At 37.3% G+C, this 23,675-nt stretch overlaps 1 protein-coding gene across 1 annotated transcript in view; it reads right to left on the bottom strand.

The window, feature by feature from the left end:
• Window positions 1–23,675, bottom strand: part of TMEM135 (transmembrane protein 135) — a 158,046-nt gene that overhangs the window by 89,729 nt on the left and 44,642 nt on the right. Inside the window, exon 5 of the mRNA XM_053971012.1 lies at window positions 1,516–1,581. Coding sequence (XP_053826987.1) covers window positions 1,516–1,581 — 66 coding nt within the window. The remainder of the gene's footprint in view (window positions 1–1,515; window positions 1,582–23,675) is intronic.

Below are 23,675 nucleotides of genomic sequence, written 5' to 3'. Positions count from 1 at the left end.
CCTTTCCTTCTAACCCTGGTTACATCTTCTCACCACTTATGTTGCTGCTTCTCCTCTGGTTCTCTCTAGCCTTTGAGGTGGTTTAACTGATAAAAAACCAGAAGGAATATTGAAGAAAAAAGTAAAATTTTTTCTACCTTATCAGTGAGCTAAACTGGCTCACCAGAAGATGTATCAGATTCAGAAATTACTAATATCATTCACAGACATCATTACATCTGTGGATTGCAAACACTACAATTAGTTACTCTTTATGAAAACCAATAATTTTCTTTTTCCATAATTCACACTACTGACTGGGTAACTACATAAACCTTTCAGGCAACCTGGTCATTAAAATGTAGAAAATTAAGTACCCTTCAGTGGGGAAAAAAAAACCTAAGCAGGGAATTTGGAAAGGATGCACATATTAGGTAACTAACACTTCTGGAAATGGCATTATGTTCTTCTGTAGAAAATAGCAGTACACAAAATTCATAGAGGATCCATATATTCAGAAAAAGCTAAAACTATAGACAATGGCTGGACATGATATCTCAGGTACATCTTCAGACACTGATGCAGAGATATGTTATTTTGTCACAAAAAAAGAGAGTAAGGCAACCTCATTAGCATAAGGAACATTTTATAGCACAGTTGGGGCTTCAGGGTCAGTGTAGGTCAAGATTCCAGACTGAACACTGTGTCTCTGATACGAACTTTTCACAAATTTATTACGAATTTGAGCAAAATAATATTACCAAGAAAAAACACTGAGGTTTCTAACACTGAAAACCCCCACACACTGTAGCATCCAGCTGTGGCAATGCCCAGATCATTCCTCGTTCCCAGTGTCATGACTGACTGTAGTATTTTATTTTTTGAATTAAATTTAACCTAAGTATAAATGGCACCAACTAATATTGGAGATATTTAATCATCAACATTCAAAACCATGTTTACCAGATGTAAAACTGTACAAAGTAGGAAAAAAAAAAGTTCATCACGAACAGAAGCATGTATGAGCAACATAATATTCAAATACATTTATCTTCTCTGGAATAATTGATGTATTAATACTTTGTATATTATATGAATTTACTATTTCTCAAAAGGAACAAAGGATGAAATAACCTCTCCACAGCCATCCAGTAACAAACATTGACCTCCTGCGAATTTCTCTAGATTTGACCATCTTTAATAGAGAAAATTCAGTGAAAAACTGGAACCCAGCCCTTGGCAAAGGAGCTGAAAGGCTCTCTTGATCCACTTCTATCATACAGCTAAATAATGATTGAAGCAAAGACAAGAATAGAGTGTTCTTTGAAAAATACTTCATTTCTGACTGGGCAGTATTTAAGTTCTTATTGTCCTTTAAAACAATACAGGAATGTAGGTATGCAAATTATATGTAGTTCAGCTCTCTTCACTTATCTGAAGACAGTATGACTTCCAGAAATTTATAAAACACTATATTAATAAAGCATTATATCACACAAAAATAAGAAACAAAAAAATAGATCTATTTAGCCTTACTTCTCCATGTCTTAAAGGTGTGATAGCTCCTCTTGCTACTGCCATTCGGAACAATGTTTCTGTGGCCTGTATCAAGAAACACACAGACAAAGAAGTTTTTAAAAAACAGACAACACAGCTCATGACCATTTGTTTCAACTTTTATAACATTTTTTATATTTTCTGCTACCTTCTAGCAACTATTTTACAATTGAATTGCTACAGTAATTCCTTTAGAACAACCTGCACAGTTTAGGCAAGGTGAGACGTATTGAAGATTTTGGTCTCAGCCTAAGGCATGATCCCTCAGGCAATATCACAGCTGTTCCAGAAGACTCTTTGAGCAGGTCAGAGATGCTCAGCCCCAGCTAATTGTCCTCCAGAAGTTGTAAGGAACTTCTTGTTGGAAGTTGTAAGGAACACAGTTGGGATACTGTGGAAAAAATAACTATATGGCATTTCATGACTCATGAAACTTAATGTCAAGATTGCTGTTTAACAATATACACTTAAACTGATAAATGAGTATGAAGAAATAGTACAATGCAGTGCTTTTCCTAAAAGCACCTGACCCCTCTTAATTCTCAGTAATCGTGGGATTACAAAACATAACATTGTCATGTGCAAATGGCAGGGAACACAAATGTGGGGAAATCTCCTATCTTTAATTAGGTTGAATACGTTTTTGTGTTAGTTGCCCCATCCTTTCTTTAATCCAGTGAGACAACTGGCACATACCTCTGATACAGATATAGGTTACTGGCTTAATACAGACTATAATAGGTTCTGTACCACCTATCTGTCTACAAGCTGGTTGGGAAAAGGCATGAAAAAATCTGCAAATTACATAAATTCATGGATTGGACAACAACACGTACATGAACAGATTTGTTTTAAAAACTTGTTTCCATAGCAAACAGTGGAAGCTGGTTTCAATTTCAACTGCAAAAAACCATGGTTTTAATATCTGGTTCTAATTAAAAAAATACCCTGACATTTAAGGATCTATGTTAAGGAGTAGTTAGCAGGCTGTTTGGGGAAAAAAAAACCAACAACAACAACCACATTTAGAAAGTTTATAAATAAAAGTAGTTTGCAGTAGCTGATCATCTTTCTAAACAGTGATTTGAAAAAAAAGCATCTCAGTGTTTCCATGTTTGCACGACTTGCTGGGTTCCCACTATCACTACCTTAAGACAGCTGCATCTCAATAAATGTGGCATCGAAGACATTTCTTGAGATTAATTCCTCAGTCTTCCAAGAGACAGATTAAGTGAGGTTTACTTTTTCCTACATAATTTTCTGCAGAAAATAACTTAATAAAGGTTATTTTAATTACCTTATGTTCTCCCCACACACCTGTAAATGAACATGTACACTCCAGAACACTGGGCTGCAAAATCTATTACTTCATTTACACCCACAGGGATGCAGGGCAGTGCTCCACTGTGATTCTGCTTCTCAAATCTTTCTTCTCTGAGAAATGAAGTGAACCTCACACAATCTTTTGTATTTCACAAAATTGGCTTCTTTCACCAACGTTTTAGGGATGTTTCAACCAAATTGAGCATTCTGTCAATACAGCTAAGCTGCTTTTGTTTCTTTTGAAAACCACTGGTGTGTGTGACTTTCTTTTCACATCTACTAGTAAAAGATCTCTCATAGTACACTTGCACTCACCTCGTTAATGCCAGATGTCAAAACCATTCAGAAACAAGAAAAACCAGAGCAATAGCAAAAATTGCAATATCTCAGATGTCTTCTGGTGGGCCACCTTCACTATGAAGATTAGCCCTACAAACACAGCTTCCCACACAAATTGCATGGTGGGGATGAGGCCACATATAGCTTTTGACTGGCAATGACAAGACTGGAGAAGGAGCTATTGGGGATTTTGGCATGCAAAATCCAAGAGGAGGCTTAAAGAAGTTCATCTTTCAAAACAGTCATCAGCCCAAGCTTACTGTTGGTGTAAGCTTTAAGGTAAAGGAGGTGGCAGTAAATAGTTCAGGTCTGCATTCTTTTGACAAAGTAAACCAGGTATGAACATGTGGAGATTCAGTAAGGCAATGTCTTACAAGGCAGAAGAGCATGATGAAAAGATGCATGATTCAGAGTATTTTAACACCTTCACAGGGCTATAACATCACAAAGACTAATGATAAAACTAATCAGCTAGTAAAATTTTGCCAGTCTTAAAATATAAATTTATCTGTAGTGCTTCTGGTTTTTTAAAGCTTCCACACTGTCTTCAAATTCTATCTTTTCTCCTTCTGCCCTGCAAATGCAGAAACAAACAGAATCATACTGGACCATGTCCAAGGAAGTGTAGCAGCCCTGGGAAAGGGTCTGTAACACAAGTCTTATGAGGAGCAGTTGAAGGAGCTGGGGGTGTTTAGTCTGGGGAAAAGAAGGCTCAGAGGGGACCTTATCCCTCTCAGCAATTGCCTGAAAGGAGGTTGTAACCAGGTGAGGGTCAGTCTCTTCTCCCAGGTAACAAGTGACAGGACAAGAAGAAATGGCCTCAAGTTGCACTAGGGGAGAGATTTAGATTGGACATTAGGAAAAGTTTCTTCCTGGAAAGGGTTGTAAAGCACTTGAACACAGGCTGCCATGCAAAGTATCTGAGTGACCATCCCTGGAGGTATTTAAAAGCATTTGGGGACATGATTTAGTGGTAGACTTGGCAGTGCTGGGTTAATGGACGGACTCTATGACCTTAAAGGCTTTTCTCAACCTTAACAACTCTATGATTCTCTCTGATCCTGCTCAAGTTCCCTTGAACCAGCTTGTCTAGACCCATTTTCAGCTTCTCAAAGATTGGAGGTCTCACAACCTCTCTGATCAACATGTTTCAGCATTTCAAAACAACATTTTAAGTGACAAACCCACCAAAAAAATGCAATTTACAGATGACCTGTAAATTCCTTCTGCTCCCCAAAGAAACACAGCCCAATTCCTCAAATTCTCTCTAAGTGGTGGTAATGCTTTGTGCCAGCCAAGTGGAAGGCTAAACTGCAGTTTCTAGCTGTGACAAGCCAAGACAGAAGGAAATCCAAAAACACAGAACATCGTGCTGGCATTTGAGCTGCACATGTTGGATATGAAAGAATAAGCATAAGGGTGGAGAAAATCAAAATATACATGGACTGTATTTTTTTTTTTTTTGAACATTAGAGACAAACTTCATCATAATTAATGCTCCATAAAGGATAGAGGAAAAAAAAGCTGCATGAAGAACCACAACAGCAATATAAAAACAAAAATACTCTTGCACACCTCATATATTTTCTGAAATTCTATTTATGATAATATCTTCCTGAGAGTAAAAGGATCCCTACAGGACATCAAATCTACTTTGACTAAAAATCCAATTTATTGAACACATCTTGCCTGACATATCCTTGGTATGTAATTTCAAATCTACCAAAGTTACCAGTATAATAATAGTCAATATTCATGCTGCAAAATATTTGCATACAACTTGTTTTAATACGGACTAAATCTCTTAAAGACATTTGAGTTCAAAGGACGTAATTTTAAATAATGTGTTAAAAGATACAAAATATACTGAAACGACAAGTTGATTTCATTGTATTAAATCTGCTAAAAATATGCAGAGTATAGCTCTGTCACAAATCAAACTAGGCATAACTGTCCATTTAAGAACCAATAATACTATTCTCAAAGAAACTGCTGACTAGGAATTTAGCTAATTTTTAACTGTTTTTCACTAAATATTACAATATAATCAGATATTTTAGAAAGCTGTAAAAACTTCAGATTTATTTGCATTCAATTCACTGTGAATAAGCCTTCTACTCAGCCATGGGATTCAGAGGTTCGCAAGAAAGCGAACTGTCAACACATGGTTTTAGTGATCTCAGTATGAAATAGATGTGTTGCCAAGATGATTGTTACTGAATCCTAAAATTGTTACTCCTTACAAAGAACATGTAGTGTGTTACATTATAAGTGAGGTGAAATGGCAGCCTGACGTGTGCTACCACTTTGTAATGCTGTGCAAACTCTAATGTCATCTCCAGACAAAGATGACCAACTGTTCCCACTCCAACAAAGCAGTTGCTTCTGCTCAAATTCTTTGCAAGTCAGTTAAAAAAAATGAGAAATTTTTTGATTCAATTGTTTGAACCAGAACTAAAGTGGAAGATAATTGTGCATTATTGATGGAAATGGTAGAAAAAACAGAAAGAGAAACATTGCATTAGATTCCAGATGTCTTGAATTTCCTAGGTATCACAAAAATAAAATGGTCTCACATAATACTTCATCAGAATAGTTACTCTTCTACCAAAGTTAAAATTGCAAATGCAAGCAGTGAAGAGATTGATCACACAAGTTAATGAATTTAGAAATGCACACTTTTTAATCACCTGACAAATTTTGGCATCTACTTCTATATGTGCACTTAAAAACCCAAAACAAAACAGAAAAAAAAATAACCCTAAATGAATTAAAATGAAAATCATGCAAATTGTTTATAAGAATAAAGAAGAATGGAATACCAGAAAAGACATTTTTTCTCTCCTATTAGGTTTGCTGATCTTGGATACAATAGCTAGCTGACAGCTCTGGCCTGTAAAATTTGTGATTCTTCGTTAAAAGCAAATAACATGAAAAAAGGCTCTTGACAGTCCATCCGAAATCATTAATAACAATCTTTCAACTTGATTATATGTGAACCATTGTTATAGCCCTTATTAGCTGACAACTTTTGAAAACAAGAAGGAGTGCTAGATAAAAAAGATGTGGTGAGATTCAGAAGCAATAATGACTAGGAAAACACAGAAGTTTTTGAATTTTTTTTTCCTGAATTCTGTCCACAAAAAGTCAAATGTAAAACAACTGTCTGCATTTAAACCTTACTCAAGGTGACAGATTTAACTGAGGAGCTTAATTATTGTTACAACTTTTAATGAAATTACCACAATACCAAAAAGACAGAATGTGTTGCCATTCGATATACTCACGATTTAAAATATTTTTTAAATGTTAAAATAGAATACTGAAGCTGAACTGAAGCTTTTAAAAAGAGAGATATGTAAATTCCTACTCTCTAAAAAAACATAAAAAGTTCAATTAATTTCATTGTACAGATGTGAATTCCATATACCTCCACCTTTTACTTTGTTGAATGTCTCTGAATGTCCCTGCCTTCATTACTGAACTATTGGAACCTCATTTGTACAATGCATAGATCATCCTATATTTGACATTTGCGAGACACAAGCTCTTTCTAGTCACCCATTAACAGATCAAATAATATCCTACCTTTACTTTCAATACAAGTAACTTAACTGTGAACTCTCTAAAGACTAAACAAAACCCTTAAACCCTATGACAAAGCATATTTTACAGAGTTTATGAAAGCCTTGTATCAGTTTTCCAAAACATCTCTAATTTTTTTTCCCAAATTCAGCTTTCAGAATGTGTTGCACCAAACACCTACCTTTGCATCTCATAATACTTGATCTCTCTTTCCTCTGGTTACTTACCCAACATTTGTGCAAACAAAGCACACATCTGGCCATGTATCTTATAAGCACTATATGGAAATGTTCTTCTTTCTTAAATACTAAACATGTGTTGATTCCCTAAGGAGAGGTTTTGGAGACATGCAAAACACATCATCAATACAGCATAAATAAATCAGTATTAAAACTAACAAGACTAACAGCATAGTAACTTTTTTTGAGTTGTCTTGCTCATTCCTGAGAGCATTTGCAGATTTGTCATGTAAACATAGGTTCAAATTTGCCCACAGTTCAGTGTAACTTCTATTCCATTTACAAATTCCGTTTGCTCATTGACCTGAATGTGCACTTTCAGGGTTAATATAATACCTTATGAACTAATTTATCTCTACCCTCTACCTAACTATACTATCCTGATCTTCCTCCCTGCCACAGTCCTGCTCAGGAACCTCAGCCTCTCCTTAAAGAGGTTTATAATTTAAAATTGCAGAACAAACATTCAACAAATTAACCAAGCATGGAAATAATCACATGATATATGCTGCTAAGAGGATGAAATAAAAAACATTTGTATGTATTTATCCTAATCTGAAGCTAGTAGTCTGCAGTTGTGGTATTTGTAACATTTGCCAAGATCATGATAATTGCTTTTCTTCTCCTGACTTCTCTTCTACCTGTTTCTCACTTTCCTTCCTCCCAGCCCCCTCCCAAAAAATGCTTGGTATTTACATTGGCATTCCTGGTCCCAGCCTGTAACTGACTTTCACCTTTTTCTACTTTTCTCTGCACAAAGGATTGAAGGGCTCAACATTGCAATTAACTAAGTATCAGGAAGCCAGAAAAAAAAAAAAATCCAGCAGTATAATGCTCATGAACTGAATTACCCACAAACCAGGCCAGCAGCCAGCATGGGAAACTAGAGAAATAGGCCATTTAATCTCCCCTGCCTTGACAGAAATGCCAGAGAAAGGAGGTCCAAGCAAGCCTGCCCCACCATTATCATGGAGTAGAGGTTTCTGCATCTGAGAAATGATCCACTGAAGCCAACTAAAACCTTCATCTTTTCCAATCACACAGCAGAAGGACAGCAAACAGCTGCAAGCCAGCCTGCAGAAAGCACATGACAACTGTCAAACCTGGTTTTGATTAGTAATGCTGCCAGAGCAGAAAAGACAGTGGCTGAAAGACCAGTCTGGCCAGACCAGGAATATGCAAGCACATTTGCTTGTACAGTCAGTGACCTGCCCCCACCCCAACCCCCCCCCCCCCCAGGATTTAGGGGCAGCACAATCTTCAGATTTTCAGCTCCAAAATGGCAAGAAGGAGCACTCATCATGCTCCATCTCCCTCTATTCCATTTGAAACTGACCCATAGAGAACTGTGCTGCTGCCTGGCCAAAGGCTGCTGAAGAAACAACATGCAGAAACAGCAGGTCTGACAAGGCTTGATGTAGTCATCAAGTTTTCAGCAACACTGCCCTGAATCCACAGCTGTAATGAACTCCAACACTATACAGAATTACTGGATGGTTTGGGTTGGAGAGGACCTCTAAAGACCATCTAGTCCAACTCCCCTCCCATGGGCAGGGACCCCCTCCACTGGACCAGGTTGCTCAAAGTCCCATTCAATCCGGTTTTAAACACTTCCATGGAATAGGGCAGACACATCTCGAGAGAAACTGTTCCAGTGCCTCACCACCCTCACAGCAAAGAATTTCTTTCTTCCATATAATCTAAACCTGCTCTCTTTCAGTTTAAAACCATTGACCCTAGTCCTGTCACCACAGACACTTCTAACATGTTTGTCCCCATCTTTCTCTTAAGTCCACTTCAAGTACTGAAAGGCTGCAATGAGGTCTCCCTGGAATCTTCTCCAGGCACAACTGAACAAACACAACTCTCCCAGTCTGTCTTTATAAGAGAGGCACTCAAGCCCTCTCATCATCTTTGTGGACATGCTCCAACAGGTCCATGTCCTTTTTATGTTGGGGACCCCACAGATGGACACAGCACTCCAGGTAGGGTCTCAAGAGAGCCGAGCAGGGGGAAAGACTCCCCTCCCTCACCCTGCTGCCCATACTGCCTTGGAAGCAGCCCAGGATGAGGCCAGCTTTCTGGGCTGTAAGTTCACATCCCCAGGTCGTGTGAGCTTCTCATCCACCAGCAGCCCCAAGTTCTTCCCTCCAGGGCTGCTCTCAATCTATTCTCAGCTCATTCTGTACTTGTGCTTGGGCTTGTCCCAACAGAGGTGCAGCATCTTACACTTGGCCTTGTTGATCATCCTACACTTAATACCACATTTTTGCCTGTCCATCCATCCATTTTGATTCTTTGCTGTGAGTTAGTAGCACCACATCCTCCTCATCCTAAGAGCACTGGTGAAAGAAACACAACAGAAGACAGGGTGTGTGACATCACAACAGGCACCAGGATGTTCCTGTAGAATTCATTTCCAAGCTATTATAAGTAAGTGAAGCCAAACTCTTCTGCCACACAAGTTAAAGAAGACTGAGGTGAGCTTTTGTGGTCCACCTGTAGTTCCTTGGTGAGTTATTGGGACAATAGAGAGCAAAATCAAAAGATCCTTGATCTCTCTTCTTCACTCCAACCCTTGAAAAACGGCAGATTTAAACACCAGCAAGCTATTCCAGCAGCCTTGGATCTTGCAACAGACATTCACTATGACCAGTAAATTAATGAGAGCTGCATATTTAGACAGCTTTATTTCATATTATCCAAGCACACGTTCTGGAATTCCAGACTAATTTAAACAGTCATTTACAATTCCTTTATCTGCCTTCATTGACCAGAATTTCTTGTTAGCCTGAACTCTGAGTGGGTTCAATTCAGTACTTCAGTACATTCCCTACAAGTTTTACAAGATTTACATTTAATGTCTTTCACAACCAGGGCCCTTTTTCTTTAGGGGATTACCTCACCTTTTACATTTCCCACTGGTAACAGTTTTAAGTAGTAGCTCTCTGTATTTGCAAATGGAACAGAAATTTCTTTGTCTCAATTGGTTTGTTTCCATGTATTGTGATTTACTCACAGTGTTATGTGCTAAACTAATACGAACCCAATCCAAAAAACATTTTCAAACTAGTGATTTATCATGACCACAGTGTAAACAGTACAACAGATTACATCGACTTTGCATGAGACACTTAACTCACTTCCCAAACTCATTGTTTAAACACGTATATGTCACACAATCTTTCAGAACTAATTAGAAACAGAGCACACAGGTTAACACTACTTCATTTTTGGGGCAGCTTATAAAAAACTTTTACTGATGGTAGACAACAACTAAATTGCTTTTGAGGAAGAATGTATCTGTTCTGGCGATGACTTAATAAAAAACTGTGATTTATCACATGCTTTAATCTATAAAACAATTAACTAAATCAGATGCTGATTGTGACTGAAACCACTTAATACAAAATAATCAGCAAGAAAATTCAGAAAATTATATACTATATAGGAAATGGTAATTAACTACCAACGTAATGTAGTGCTCTGAATTATTTTTTAATCAACTATTTTTCTTTTTAGGAGAGCTAAAAATTTTTAATCAACTTTCTTTTCTTTTTAGGAGAGCTAAAACATTTAATTGCTCAGAACAGTATTTTGAGAACTGGCGGAAACACTGGTCAAATGCTTCCTGTTCTCAAGAAAGCTGTTCTTATTTTGGCCATGAGTAACTAATAGAAACCCTCACTTATGGGCTGCACAACACTCAGTTTGCAAGTGAAGCCATTTCAGACAAACTGAATGAGCAAGAATTCTTATTCCCAAGCATTTTTCCTCAAAATTGACAGGACAACAGTCCCTCCAGCATCTAAGAATTACCCTTCTCTGTCAAGCAGTGCAAAGCCCATAGCAAAGCATGCATGCATGCTGTTTTCTCTTTTTAAGAAAAGCATGAAACTTTTATCACAAGACTAATCTCAGGAGGAAGGCACACTTCTCCTTCACATACACCATCAGAAGAGCCATGTCTACTTTCAACATTAAGGCTGTTGACAGAAGCCATGGTGCAGCTGCACTCCACAAGCCCTGCTGCATTACACACATGTACAACAGAGAAAAGTAGTAAAATCTGTCAAATCTGCTCAAACAAAAGGCATAAGAACTCAACACCTCTAATTTTGATACTCCTTCTTGCTCTTGACCATTTTCCACGAAGGGAAGGTAGCTGGCCTGACCCTACAATGGATGAATTACTACATGACCAGAGGACAAACAGCAAAGGTCACAGCAGAAGAAAGCACCTCTAGCAAGCTGAACTAGCAAAATGCCCTTAAAAATCAAAGCATGAGCCAGACTCAGACTCAAGCCACCTGAAATAAAGTTGGCTACAACCTCCACATCCTGAAACACATTAGATCCAGAGAGGCTTTCAGTCAAAACTGCTCGAGAACACTGCAGACACCAAAATTACTGTAGTGAACTGACTTCAATACTATGGAATATTCTTGCCTGGTGTATTACGATTTGGTAATTGCTGCCAACTAACTTTGTCAGCCTAACAATAATGGTCTTGTATAGGGGATAAAAGTGTAGCCTACTCTAACTTAAGAAATATGGGACTTGATTTCTACTTTCATGCATGAGTTGTCTCAGGGGATATATGACTTTCATCAAAATTCAGATGACTGCTATAGACAGTGGTAAAAGAAGGAAATGAAGCTACATGGCAATCAGTGCCAGGTCTGTAAAACCCCTCTCCTCATTCTCTAAAACTTGGGAGGCAAATCACAAGGAAACACAATGAGATTACTGGTGGAACAAGTAGAGTGCAGAAAGGAGGGCCAGGTTCTAGCTTTTGTTTTTCTTATCTGACATCAGGCAGGACAACTGAAACACAGAGGATTCTTCTGTAAACAGGTAATGTGGTCTTCCTTCCCAAGGGTGGGAGACCCTCAATCAAGAGATCCTAAAAATCTGCTCCTGATGGTACTACCATGGCAATTCCTCATCCAAAAGAGGAGTAATACTTTTCATTTACCTCCCAAAAGTCATAAAGAATATTGACTTAGTTATTTCCATACACTGCCTTGAGAACATACAGAACAATTACAATTCCAATGTGGTAAAAAATGTAACCGAAGAAATTTAGAAGTAGTCGAGGACAAATGCCTCAGCTTTCTAACACTGAATCACACTAAGTTATTGAATACTTTTTGAACACAATCCAAATAAATAATTCTATGATTCTACTTCTCATGCAAAAAATGGTTACTATATTTTCCACTCAGAGTTCACTCACAAGAATAAGTTTTAAGAGTGTGAAGTATTTACAGACTGCAAGTGAGGAGCATAAGAGAAAAGCCACTGGAGGAACTGATAACCTGTATTTTATGGAAGTTTTGAACACACCAATAGTTATAGCTATGAAACTGAGCAGCTTCTAATCTGCAAGGCATGTATAATCTTTTACTGGGAATGAGCACTGTTCCCAAAGAAAAGACAGTGACTGCACAGTTAAAGGCCACTGATTCAGATCACAGGAGGCACTATCAGTACATCTACTCCTAGATTTACCAAATCAGAAACTGCAGCAGGGCCCTAAGCTAGTCCAAGTGATGTAGAGCTGTATCACAACGTTGGGAAGGTAATGAGGAGATGGCTTAAAGTTCAGTTCAAATATAACTCAAAGTCTTGCTTGCTTCCAGCCTCAGGGACAGACAAACCAAATCTCTTCACCAGACCAGTTTATTCACACTACATTTACCTATTCTCTTTATTTAAAACATGTAATGAACTCAACAAAACTATTGTGAGTTTAAGATTTACAGCAATCCCTTTAACCAAGTTCAAAATAACAAGAAAGAAGATCTTTGACAGGGAACAAAATGTGCAGTTATTCCTGGCAAGGTTTAATGGTACCGAATACATGTAGTGGGTCTGTTCCATAAACTGCACTGGATTACACAGACAGGTTTATTTAACCACTCTGTACATTAGTACAGCCAAATAACAGCTCATACTTCTTAAGGAAAAAGTACATAAATTAGAACAAGTAGACCATTACAGAACAAGGAATTGTCTAAGAAGTATAGCAACACTGAAAACAATTTAGAAACCACAGCAGACAATCAAGTGAGCCTAAAATACACTGTGCTCCCCATCAAATGAGCAAATTAATTCTGATAAGTGCAAAAATGTCAAACAAGAACATAAATCAGAAGCTTTCAGTTGGGCTCACTCTTCAGAAAGCTTTCAAAATAGGGCTGAAAAAAGGATGCCTCTATTTTGCAAACATTTAAGAGTAGCTAGCACCATGATAGGTTTAAGTACCATATGTCAGGTCAGGTCTTCACTACAAGTTTTTCCCTCTCATCTATCAGATGTTTAAGGTCTCACCTCTTCACTGACAGAATGTACAGAAAAATGTGCTGGTGCTAAAATGGATGGGCTTTATTGGCCCTTAAAGAACTTGCATAATCAAAACACCAGGAAAACTGTCAGTATGAACTGTCAACAGTAAGATGCTCCTCCAAGACAGCTCTGTTCCACGCTTTATGCTCACACAAGTATCTATACAGAAACACTTTCTGATAGCAGCCAACTCCTTCGCCCAGTAGAAAGATGAATTACCACTTTACAAAAGCCTACAAATAAAACAGCTTCAATTAAAGCAGTGAGGTGTGGATTTGTTGTTTCAAATGCACATCTTACCAAAGCAATTAGCCAACACTCATCTTTCTCTAAGTCTGGATTTAAATGCCCAGTAGCTGTTCAAAAATAAGTTACCAACTAGAAGTGTCCAAAAAAGGCTAATGTGAAAGGTTTGTCATCAAGCTGTAAGAGGGCTGTCATCAAACTAGCCAGTAAATCATAATGATTCGCATAGGCTACAAGTAAATCCTATTCCAAAAATTGATCCATAGCCTTCATAACTAATAAAGACTCTCTGTGGCAGGAGTCGGAATAATTTAAAATAAAACATAAAAAGGCACATCGTTTTTTGGGAGGGAAGTGTGTGTGTGTTTGTGTGTGCGTAGAAAGGGCTAAAGGGCCATTCTCAATCCTTTCCTATGCACCAAGGTCTCATTTCCAGAATATACTACAGACACAGTTGCAGAGCAACACATGGTCATAAACAGCCAGACCCCAGGTTCTAAAATGCAAGTGCCACAGAAACATGGAGAAGTGACTCGGGATTAGGCTTCAGAAATTGCTGGAGTCTCTGTGGCTGGCACCCACAGAGCCAGAAAGGCAGAATGAATGGATCCCTCAGTGGTTTATAGTAATTAGGCACATTTCTGAAACTGGCGCTGTGATTGCCTCATCCGCACTAATTGAGCACAATGCAAAGCAGCGCTCTGAAATGCCAAATGGCACATTTAACAACCTTATAAAGGAGCCAGGAACACAAATTCCTTCTTTTTTTCCTTAAAAAAAAAAAAAAAAAAAAAAAAAAACAAAAAAAAAAAAAAACACTGGCCTAACTTGTCACTGCACAATACAGAGAGCTGGAAAGTGCCCAAAATTGCTCTGTAAGTGTTGTTTTATTAGCCTCAGACTGTTAATAAATATATTGTAAATGAACTTATACTTGCTTGGGTGAACATAAAGAAAGAATTGTATCCCTGTTCTTAAAATGTTTGCAATTTACTCTAGTTCTTCGCTTTTTTAATCCTAGTTACACTGTTTCTATACTAGTTTACCGTAGCAACTGACATTTATTTGGGCCATAAATTACCCTAATGCAGTTTAGTGCTCTTTCATAAATTTTACTAACACAACACTTACAGAACATAGACTTGTATTAATTAAACCCATGCCTACACAAATCAAATATTTCCTTTTAATGTTTTTACTTACTGCTAATTCTGGAAAACATACAAATGGACAAAGGCTTTCTCTTCCCTTTCACCAGGTGTGAATATACATATACATAAATATACATGTAAAATGTGGGGGTTTGAATGTGTATCTTATTACCAGTGTGTCACAGCTGATAATTGACAATCTCTGAGAAGAAAAAGACTGTCTTCCAAGAACTTGGCATACTGAGCTACATATTAGAACCTTTTATTAAGAGAAACTTAATTAACTCTTTGCAATTTCCACTTTTGACTTTATTACTGCAAGACTTCCATTACTTGTCAAAAACAGCTTTAGCAATTTCAAATACTAAATGTTAAAAATCTTTCAAGATTAACACTTGAGTCCTGTAATAGAAGTTTAAGAAATTTGAAAAAAGGCTTGTTTCCTATAGGAAAAAAAAAAAAAGGTTTGAGGTACATATCGATAAGAACAAGACAGGAACAGAAAATACTAAGGTAATTTTGGTTTTTAATGCTTTTCATGCCCAAGTTTAGTTTTAAAATGGAAAAAGTAAAGATACTGTTATGCAATATCTGCATATGAATATTCAATAAATATTCTGAATAACTATAGCAGTAGAGAACACTACAGTACAGGAAGACACATGACAATGTGTGTAATATGCACTTAAGTTGCTACTTAGCCACACTTGTCTCCTATTTGCAAATATATGAAAATGTGCCATATTTTGTACAGAAAATACATTGTACCAAATCAAAAGCAGAAAACCTGAGGTGCTGCACACCCTGTCCTAGGCTCCTGCCTCCCTCAGGCAAAGCCCCTGGGCTCCCAACACATGGAACTTGAGGTGAGCAGCAAAACAATCCCATCACTGACATACCCAAGACCTCACAGAATGTCTACAACCACAAAGCACTCAAGACAGACTGCCCTGTGTAAGGCAGCATCTGCTCTACTGGAAGCAGAGCATGAAACCCCAGGTTTTGTGTTTACGCTGCTCTGGTCACTCATTCACTGCAAGAGTAAGGGCAGATCCATATGCCCCCAGCTGCACACACACACACCAATCCCACCCCAGACAGAAGGAAGTATTGCTCCCAGGCACACATAAACTCTACATAGGCATTTAATCCAACATGACATATTTGTGAACAATTTAAGCTAACACAGCAGCACTTACGCCACAGTAAAACCTTAGAGATATGATAAATAATTTACAAGAGCAGTGCAGTCACCACCAGTGTTTGTTTTCTCAGTGGTCTTTATTAAACCAAATCACTGGGATTAAAGCTACTACAACAAAAACTGGAGACAGACATGAGTGGGTTGACAACTCTTCTGTTTGTTCAAGCCTCCTTACTGAGAGGATTCGAGTTAAATATGACCAGAAATGAATTTGTCACAATACAATTTTAATTCTCAAATATCTGGAACCAATTAACTTTGAGAAAGTTTCAAAAGGACCACCCAGTGATACACACAAAATCATTTGTGTCTGCTGTCTTGTTTGTGATAATTTTTTTTATTGCTACCTCAGTTTCAGATGTCAGAGTAATGACTTCCACATTCCGATAAAAATGTGAATTGAATCCATATGGAAAAGATGCTCAAGCCCATCAAAATCAAAAGAGCTCCCTTATTCCTAAATTCTTACACAAAGAATTTTATAAAGCCTAACATTTTAACCATTCTCAATCAAAACCAGGAAATTTTTAATATTCTCAAAGAATCAGATACATCTTTGTGACATATCTATTACTTAAGGGAAACGTTAATGTAATCTATTCTACTTAAAAGTCTCCGGCTAAAATTAGCATGTAACCCCTCAAAAGATGTAGCAGCCCTAATTGCCAAATGATTCCATTTCCTGTTAAAATTATTTAGGAAATACACATTATTATGATTATTTAGTGTTCTACACTTTCAGATATTTACATCCAAGATTCCATACACAGCATATTTATCTTCCCGCTGACAAATAACCTGAGAAAATTGCCAAGACTCAAAAGAGGCCCGTACAAGAAGCTATCTCCTCTTTCTTCAGTCACAAAGTCAATGTACTTCCATCCTTCCAGCTTGAAAAAAGAAATACCTCACCGCGCCTCTAGGAGTTTGTTTCTCCTAGATAACAGAGAATAAACAGAGTTACAGGCAGAACTCATATACACAGTTCTCTAAAAACATCCAGTATTTCTTTTTTTTTTTTTTTTATATCACTTCTGCCTATATTTTCTATGACAATTAAAGAGTCCAAGTGCTTTTAAAGTAGCAAGGAGGGAAGGGGAAGAGATCTGTTTTATCTGACAAGGTCAAGGAAAGCTATGGAATCAGTGTTACAGAAGTCTTCCTAATCACACAGTTAAAAGCTCCCCCCTGTCCATCCATTGGAACAGAGACTCCCACATTTGTCAGGGACACAAGCTCAGCTGAAAAGAGCACTCTCCCCATCTGTATACACTAACAGAGGAATTGGTAAGGTAAGATGCATCCACCCATCTCTGAGTAACCAGGTGCTAACAACACACACTGTTTGTCCAGGGATTCCAACACACACAATCTGAAGTACCAAATGCCATGTGGTTTCCCTGCATTTTCTTTAGCGCCTGTTTCACCTGGGTTTTTTTACATAAGGTAAGAAGAATTAAGAATTAGGCCTAGAGAGAAAATCTTGCTTATGTATGCTCAATTAATTATTCTATGGACAGCTAGGAGAATGAAAAATAAATACACAGTTAAAAGCCTACACACCTAGAGGCAGTGGGAAGGGGAGGGATGTGCTTCCACAAGCTCTGCATAGGACTCCTGGAGATTCAGTAGGTCACCCCACTAACTGTGGGAATCATTCCTCAGCTTACACAGATGGCAAAATGCCTTCCTGCTGTTGGAACTGAACTGGCCTGAGGTGCAAGACCTGCCTTGCCAGATGCAGGTGTACAAAGTCTTTGAATTCCCACTCCACAGGCTGAAGGAGAAATATCTGCATTAGATCCCAGAGCACAGGTCCACAAAGAAGAGACCCACAACACAGCTAGCGCAATTCCTGGTTTTGAAAAACCATCAGCAACAAGTGCCTGAAAAACACCTTCCCTGCTGTACAGTGAAGGAAATTCCAGGGCACAGCTGCCAAAACAACATATAGGATCGCCACATGTGACTGCCCTAATGAATTATTTTTCCCACAATTTCTCTTGCAGCCCACAAGAAAGCTTTTGGCATCCTAATTGTCCCGTGTAGCTTCGCATCTGTGTGCATCAGTTTGTTTTGAACTGCTAACAGTTTTCTTTGGCATGCCTTCATTCCTGTATTACAAGTAAATAATTCATCACCATTCCCCCTCTTCATACAAATATGATTTTACATTTCTGGTCTCCTACTCATTCTCCCCCAGGCTAAGTTTACTGAATTTAGCTCCTCCACTTACACATGTTCTTCAACACCTTTGCATCTTTATTTCTCCACAAGGTACCTTCTCTACTTCTATTACACTTTAAAGACGACCAGAACTGCAGACAGCAGTAAACCTGTCAGCACATCCATGATTTACATAGTGGCATGATAATGATTTTTCAGTTTTATCCTCTACTCCTTTCCCAATAATCCCAAATATTAAATTGAAAGGAGTAGGGAAAATGGGGGTGTTTAATAGCTACAAAATGTGGAACTGACATTTTCCTCATATATTTGACCTCCTGTCTGAGTGAAGAATCCATCACTGTACATATAAAAAAAAATCTATCACTGTACATATAAAAGAGGAATTTTCTCCCCACATGCACTGCATTACTGCCGCTTCATCAGTGGAACAGTGTTAAGGCTTTAGAACCAGCTCTCATTTTTACAATCTTGGACAACCTATAAATAGCAAAAACTTGTCTTCTCAGTTTCCTCTTTCCCAGAGCGCTTATGACAGTGACAATAGGTGCTCTTCCGCATTACTTAGTGTTTGGCCATATTTGCACGATCTTCACTTTTGCAGCGCCAGTATGAAATTCTGTGGCTGAATTTAAAGAACTAAGAATGGAGTTGGTGAACATGGATGCCTGAAAATTATCAATATGAAGAAATTTTAAAAATACAAGATTCTGTGCATCTAAGTTCATCATGAAGATATATACAATTTCTCTGTATTTGTTTTCTACTTGCAGAACAGGAATATTTTATCAGTTCTTTAACCAAGTAATCTTGGCATTCTCTTACCAATGGATAAATTACTCTCCTTTTTCTGACCAATCTGTTTTTATGAAAAGAAAATCTATCCATATGAAAAATTCCTAAATGCTGCTATTTTAAAAAAAGCCCCACATTTTGGAGATAAGCACACAAAGTGTACTTTTCCCTTAGTCTTAGCTTCCATTTTCTTCCTTAACCAATACATAATACATTGAAAAGTTCACAGGAATCTGGTTCTGCTTGTTTTTGTTTTTCTGTTACTTATGCCACTGCTTGCCAATCCAGCATCAAAAGCAGTCACCTACCAACTTTGCTCAGTGACAACTTGCACAGAACAACAGCTCATCTTCACTCCTTGTAGCCTCACCACTTACAGCATTGTCTGTAATCTCAGAATATATTTACACCAGGTTGCATCTGGTTGTAAGCAATTAAGTTGTTATTTAAAACTTGAACATTGATCTCAAGGATCATCATGTGTCATGACCTAAACATTCATCAATCTAGTTTCAATAGCCAGGCTAAAAACGCTTCATGAGAAAAGAAAATGGCACAGAAACTGTCAGAGTTAATGTGTTTAGTGAGATGAACTTCCTCTCATTATTTTATTAATCTAATACATACTGGGTGATTATTTTAAAATATTCCAGGAGCTCCCAATCATGTTTTTTTGTGCCCTCAAAATTCAGTATTAACACTATTACTAAACCTGCCAAGTATTTTTTCCTCCAAATCACCTGTTCAAGTGACCTGTAAACTCCTGATTAACTCATAAGAGTTTAATGACTTTTACAGGTAATGCAAATATACTCTGCAAACTTGCTTTCATTATCAAAAAAAGACCTCTAATCAGGGAGATGTCCTGTTTTATCTGACTTTTCATATTTGAGCAACATGTAAGCAATCAGTGAAGTAACAGATTAATTAATTCTCTGCATTTGAAATTACAAGTCCAAATTCAAAGCAACTATCTGAACTGCTATAATATAAATAGTAAGCAACTGAGTACAAGACAAAAGTGACCACAGACCAGTGGAGAATTATTACATTTGTAAATATTTGCAAATACTTCAGTACTGTGCATTGAAGTCTGTGTAGAAGATTTGGCAGATTGAAAAAGTGAAAATAATCACATCCGTAGTACAGCCAAAAAAAAAACAAACAAACAAACAAACAAAAAAAACATGGTCTTACAACTTAATTTGGAAATGCCCATAATGTGAGACCCAGATGTACAATGAGCTCAGTTGGTCAGAATACAGTTCTAATTTAGTAACATGAAGGCTGTGGGTTCAATCCCTGTATGGGCCATTCACTGAAGGGTTGGACTTTCTGATCCTTGTGGGTTCCCTCCAACTGAGAGTATTCTGTTGATGAATCTGTTGATTTTGCACACAGGATGACCCATGAACTGAAAAAATATATTAAAAATACAAATATGAACATCAACTACAGGTTTTGTTTCTTAGGATATCGCAAAACTCCAACTTATTTTCTTCATTTTAGTGCCTAACAGTTTGTTTGATCTTATGTTTTCAAGTAAGTCCCAAGTAATCAATCACCTATTTTTGCTGAAGGTCATGATGTTCATCGACAAACCTTTATGCTGGCCCTTCCTCTTAACCCAGTGGTAAAATTCCTGTAGCTGAGCCTTCTACTATGGCTCACACCAGCTTTTTATTTTCAATTCACTGCACAGATTTAAGGTTTTCCATACCCCTGACCTGTGACTGAGGCGTCATTCCAACCCCCCCCCCCCCCACATGAGTGAATACTGTTTAAGAGAAATCAATCTGACTTTGGTTTGAACTACTGCTTAAAGTACAGATTGCAGTAACTCCATTCAGTAAAAGTTCCAAATATAATCCTTCCAGCTTGGTACACATTATTTGAGTCTCTACATGCACAATATACAGGCTACTCTGCAGAGAAACTGGAATTCTGAGAGAAAAATTACATGTTTGTGTCCATCAGTAAAGCTTTCTTAACAAATCAGTGAGAGGCCTTATTCTAAAATTTGTCAAAGCAGAAACGTCTTCAACTTCTGGTTCATTCAGATTCATAAATGCCATACAAGCAAGGAATCAGGAAACCCAGTAGAAAACCTATACAGACTTTCTTTTGGGGAGAGGACAGAGGGATCCAAGAGCTTCATTATTTATGATCATGGCAAAATTCTCCAGCAAGGTTATTTATATCAGTGAATTCCCATTACATCTTGCTTTGCCTAAGGCCAGCGCCTTACTGTGATTTGCAAGCATTAGCAAACAACGCCCATATTCAAGTTCAGTGTATGCATTTTGACACAAAACGGCTGATATTGTGTGCCAAGTCCTGGCTCAGGACTCAAGGGGCCAGTTTGCACAGCTTAACGTGCTCAGGAACATGGTTCAGCTCCCAGCAGTCTTAATTAGGCCAGGAATAAGTAAGCGAAACGACGAACATCAGGGTTTAAATGTAAAGTAAAAGGGTTATTCAAAAAATCATTTTTTGCACAGCAGAAAATTGCAGTGTGTTAAAAGAACTGCTGTGACCAAAACCAACTTTATATTTTTACATAGGACAATAACCATAATTTGCAAAGCTCCTCCTGGTTAATAAAAACAGAAAGAGAAAAATAGAGACAAAGACAGTACATGCATGGATGCACACATCCATGTGTGTGTGTCAGAAAGCAGGGAAGGTTTTTATACTTCTTAAACAAAAAAAAAATTCTATACAAGCGTCTAAAGAATTTAAAATTTTCAAATATTCAAAACAAATACGATGGTTTATAAAGTATTTATAACCAGCAAGTGGGGCATGAGCTTACACAAATAAAAGGTATGTATTTCCAATCCAACTGTACAATCTGCTCTTTGAAATTTTTTGTAATATGACTAATATTTAAAGATCTTTTATTCAACATAGTGATCTGCAAAACACATCAAATTATTTAAGTTAAATAGAATTCCAAATAAAATTTTGTCTCAGAAACTGTACCAGTACATTTGTGTAAGAATGAAGCCAACAGTTACTTTATTCAAGGTTACTGACACAGATGATTTTACATAAACAAAAACAACTTTTCAAGATTAAGAAATTTGCAATTGAAAAATAGTATAATCATTAAAATATACAAATGTGACAATTATTAAGTTTGATTTTGGAGGAGTGTTAAGCAAATTCAGGACACTTTTAATGAAGTTATTTACTTTCTATGAATTTTAAATCTAATACATCTTACTGAAAACTATGTCTACATTTTTTAACCTAAACTATGGCAGGTACACTTTACAAAATTCAGAAACACATGAAACACTGGCATATGTGCCAGTTTATTCAATGTTCTGTCAACATAAGCCAGGCATTAAAGTTGAGAAACTTATGTTCTTAAATATATGGCGTTCAGCCCCTCTTTCTGATTCCCAGTTCAGATCATTCTTCTCCCTAGAAATACTGAACAGGGAAATTCCAGTTCCAGACTTATTTCAATCGAGTCTGCAAAAATCTCCTGCAGTCCTCGAGATTTGAGGAGAGCAGCAGCTATTGGGGCACCCCATTTTATCTGAGAGAAGAGTTACTGAACCAGAAAGAAACTCCTTAAAGAATCACATTGCTCACATTACAAAAACATAAATAGTTCACATGGAAGTGACCACACAAACAATCTCAAACGATGCAGTTCCTCAGAAATAACCCCATTCAGCAGAATATTGTAGTAAGATACAGTAACTGATGCACTATTGAAACTTCCATAGTCACTAATGGTCTGATTTACTGATCCATTTTGTGGAAAGGGCAGAAAAGAGAGAGGAATAGATTCAGAAAAGATTCTAACGTCACATTCATTGCTGGATTTTCCTTTAAAAATACTATGAAAGTCAGTTTGTCTTCCAAAGACAGAACAGTCTTAAAGACAGGACACTAGCTGGCAAGTTTCACACATGAACAGGACTCAAACCAAGACAAAAATCTGCCTTAGGAAAGCCAGTCAGATTTAGATATAGATAAAATAAATCTTATTCTTTCTTTCCTCACATTTAACAGATGTAGATTGGTACTTTAGAATTACATCCTTCTGCTATATCAAGAAATTCTACATTTTCTTTACCAATGTTTCCTTGTTAGAGCTCAGTGTCAAGGAAGGATTTTTTCCCTTTCGTTTTCCAACACCAATGTGGTTTTCGAGCTGACCTGTCTTCCATCCAGACTGACATTTACAAGCTGTGCTAGAAGCTGTCCTCCTCCGCTTTTCTAACCTTATTAGAGGCATAAGGAGCATATCACAGAGACAAGATTTCAAATGAACCACCTCCCCCTGAATGCCAAACCACTGACTGTTTAGACAATTAAAAAACTTAGTCTCAGCACTGTTTAAAAATCTGCGTATCCTGTAACAGCATCATGTAAAGAACTTCAGCAGCTACATGTTAACATTTGCCATACACCAGCACATCCATTCTATCTGACTATAAAACATAAACAAAAACATTTACTCTTTCACAAAAAGACTTTTAAAACCATTTTATACATAGCATGAGAAATATTTTTTAACACACTAAATATTTCAACATGTAGAAGTGAAAAAGAGAACATTATTTTAGACTGTATGTGCAGAGGTATAGTTTTTGTTTTGCATCACAGAATCCATTAAAATGGAAAAACAAACTGCAATATTTCTGAAAACAACTCATTTTTGTAGGAAAAAAAAAAGTTATGATTTTTTGGTTATAA

This window comes from Vidua macroura, chromosome 2, assembly GCF_024509145.1.
Source record: "Vidua macroura isolate BioBank_ID:100142 chromosome 2, ASM2450914v1, whole genome shotgun sequence".
NCBI classification, from domain to species: Eukaryota; Metazoa; Chordata; class Aves; order Passeriformes; family Viduidae; genus Vidua; species Vidua macroura.
The sequence above is the reverse complement of the archived record's forward strand: the minus strand, read 5'-3'. Positions and strand labels throughout refer to the sequence as shown.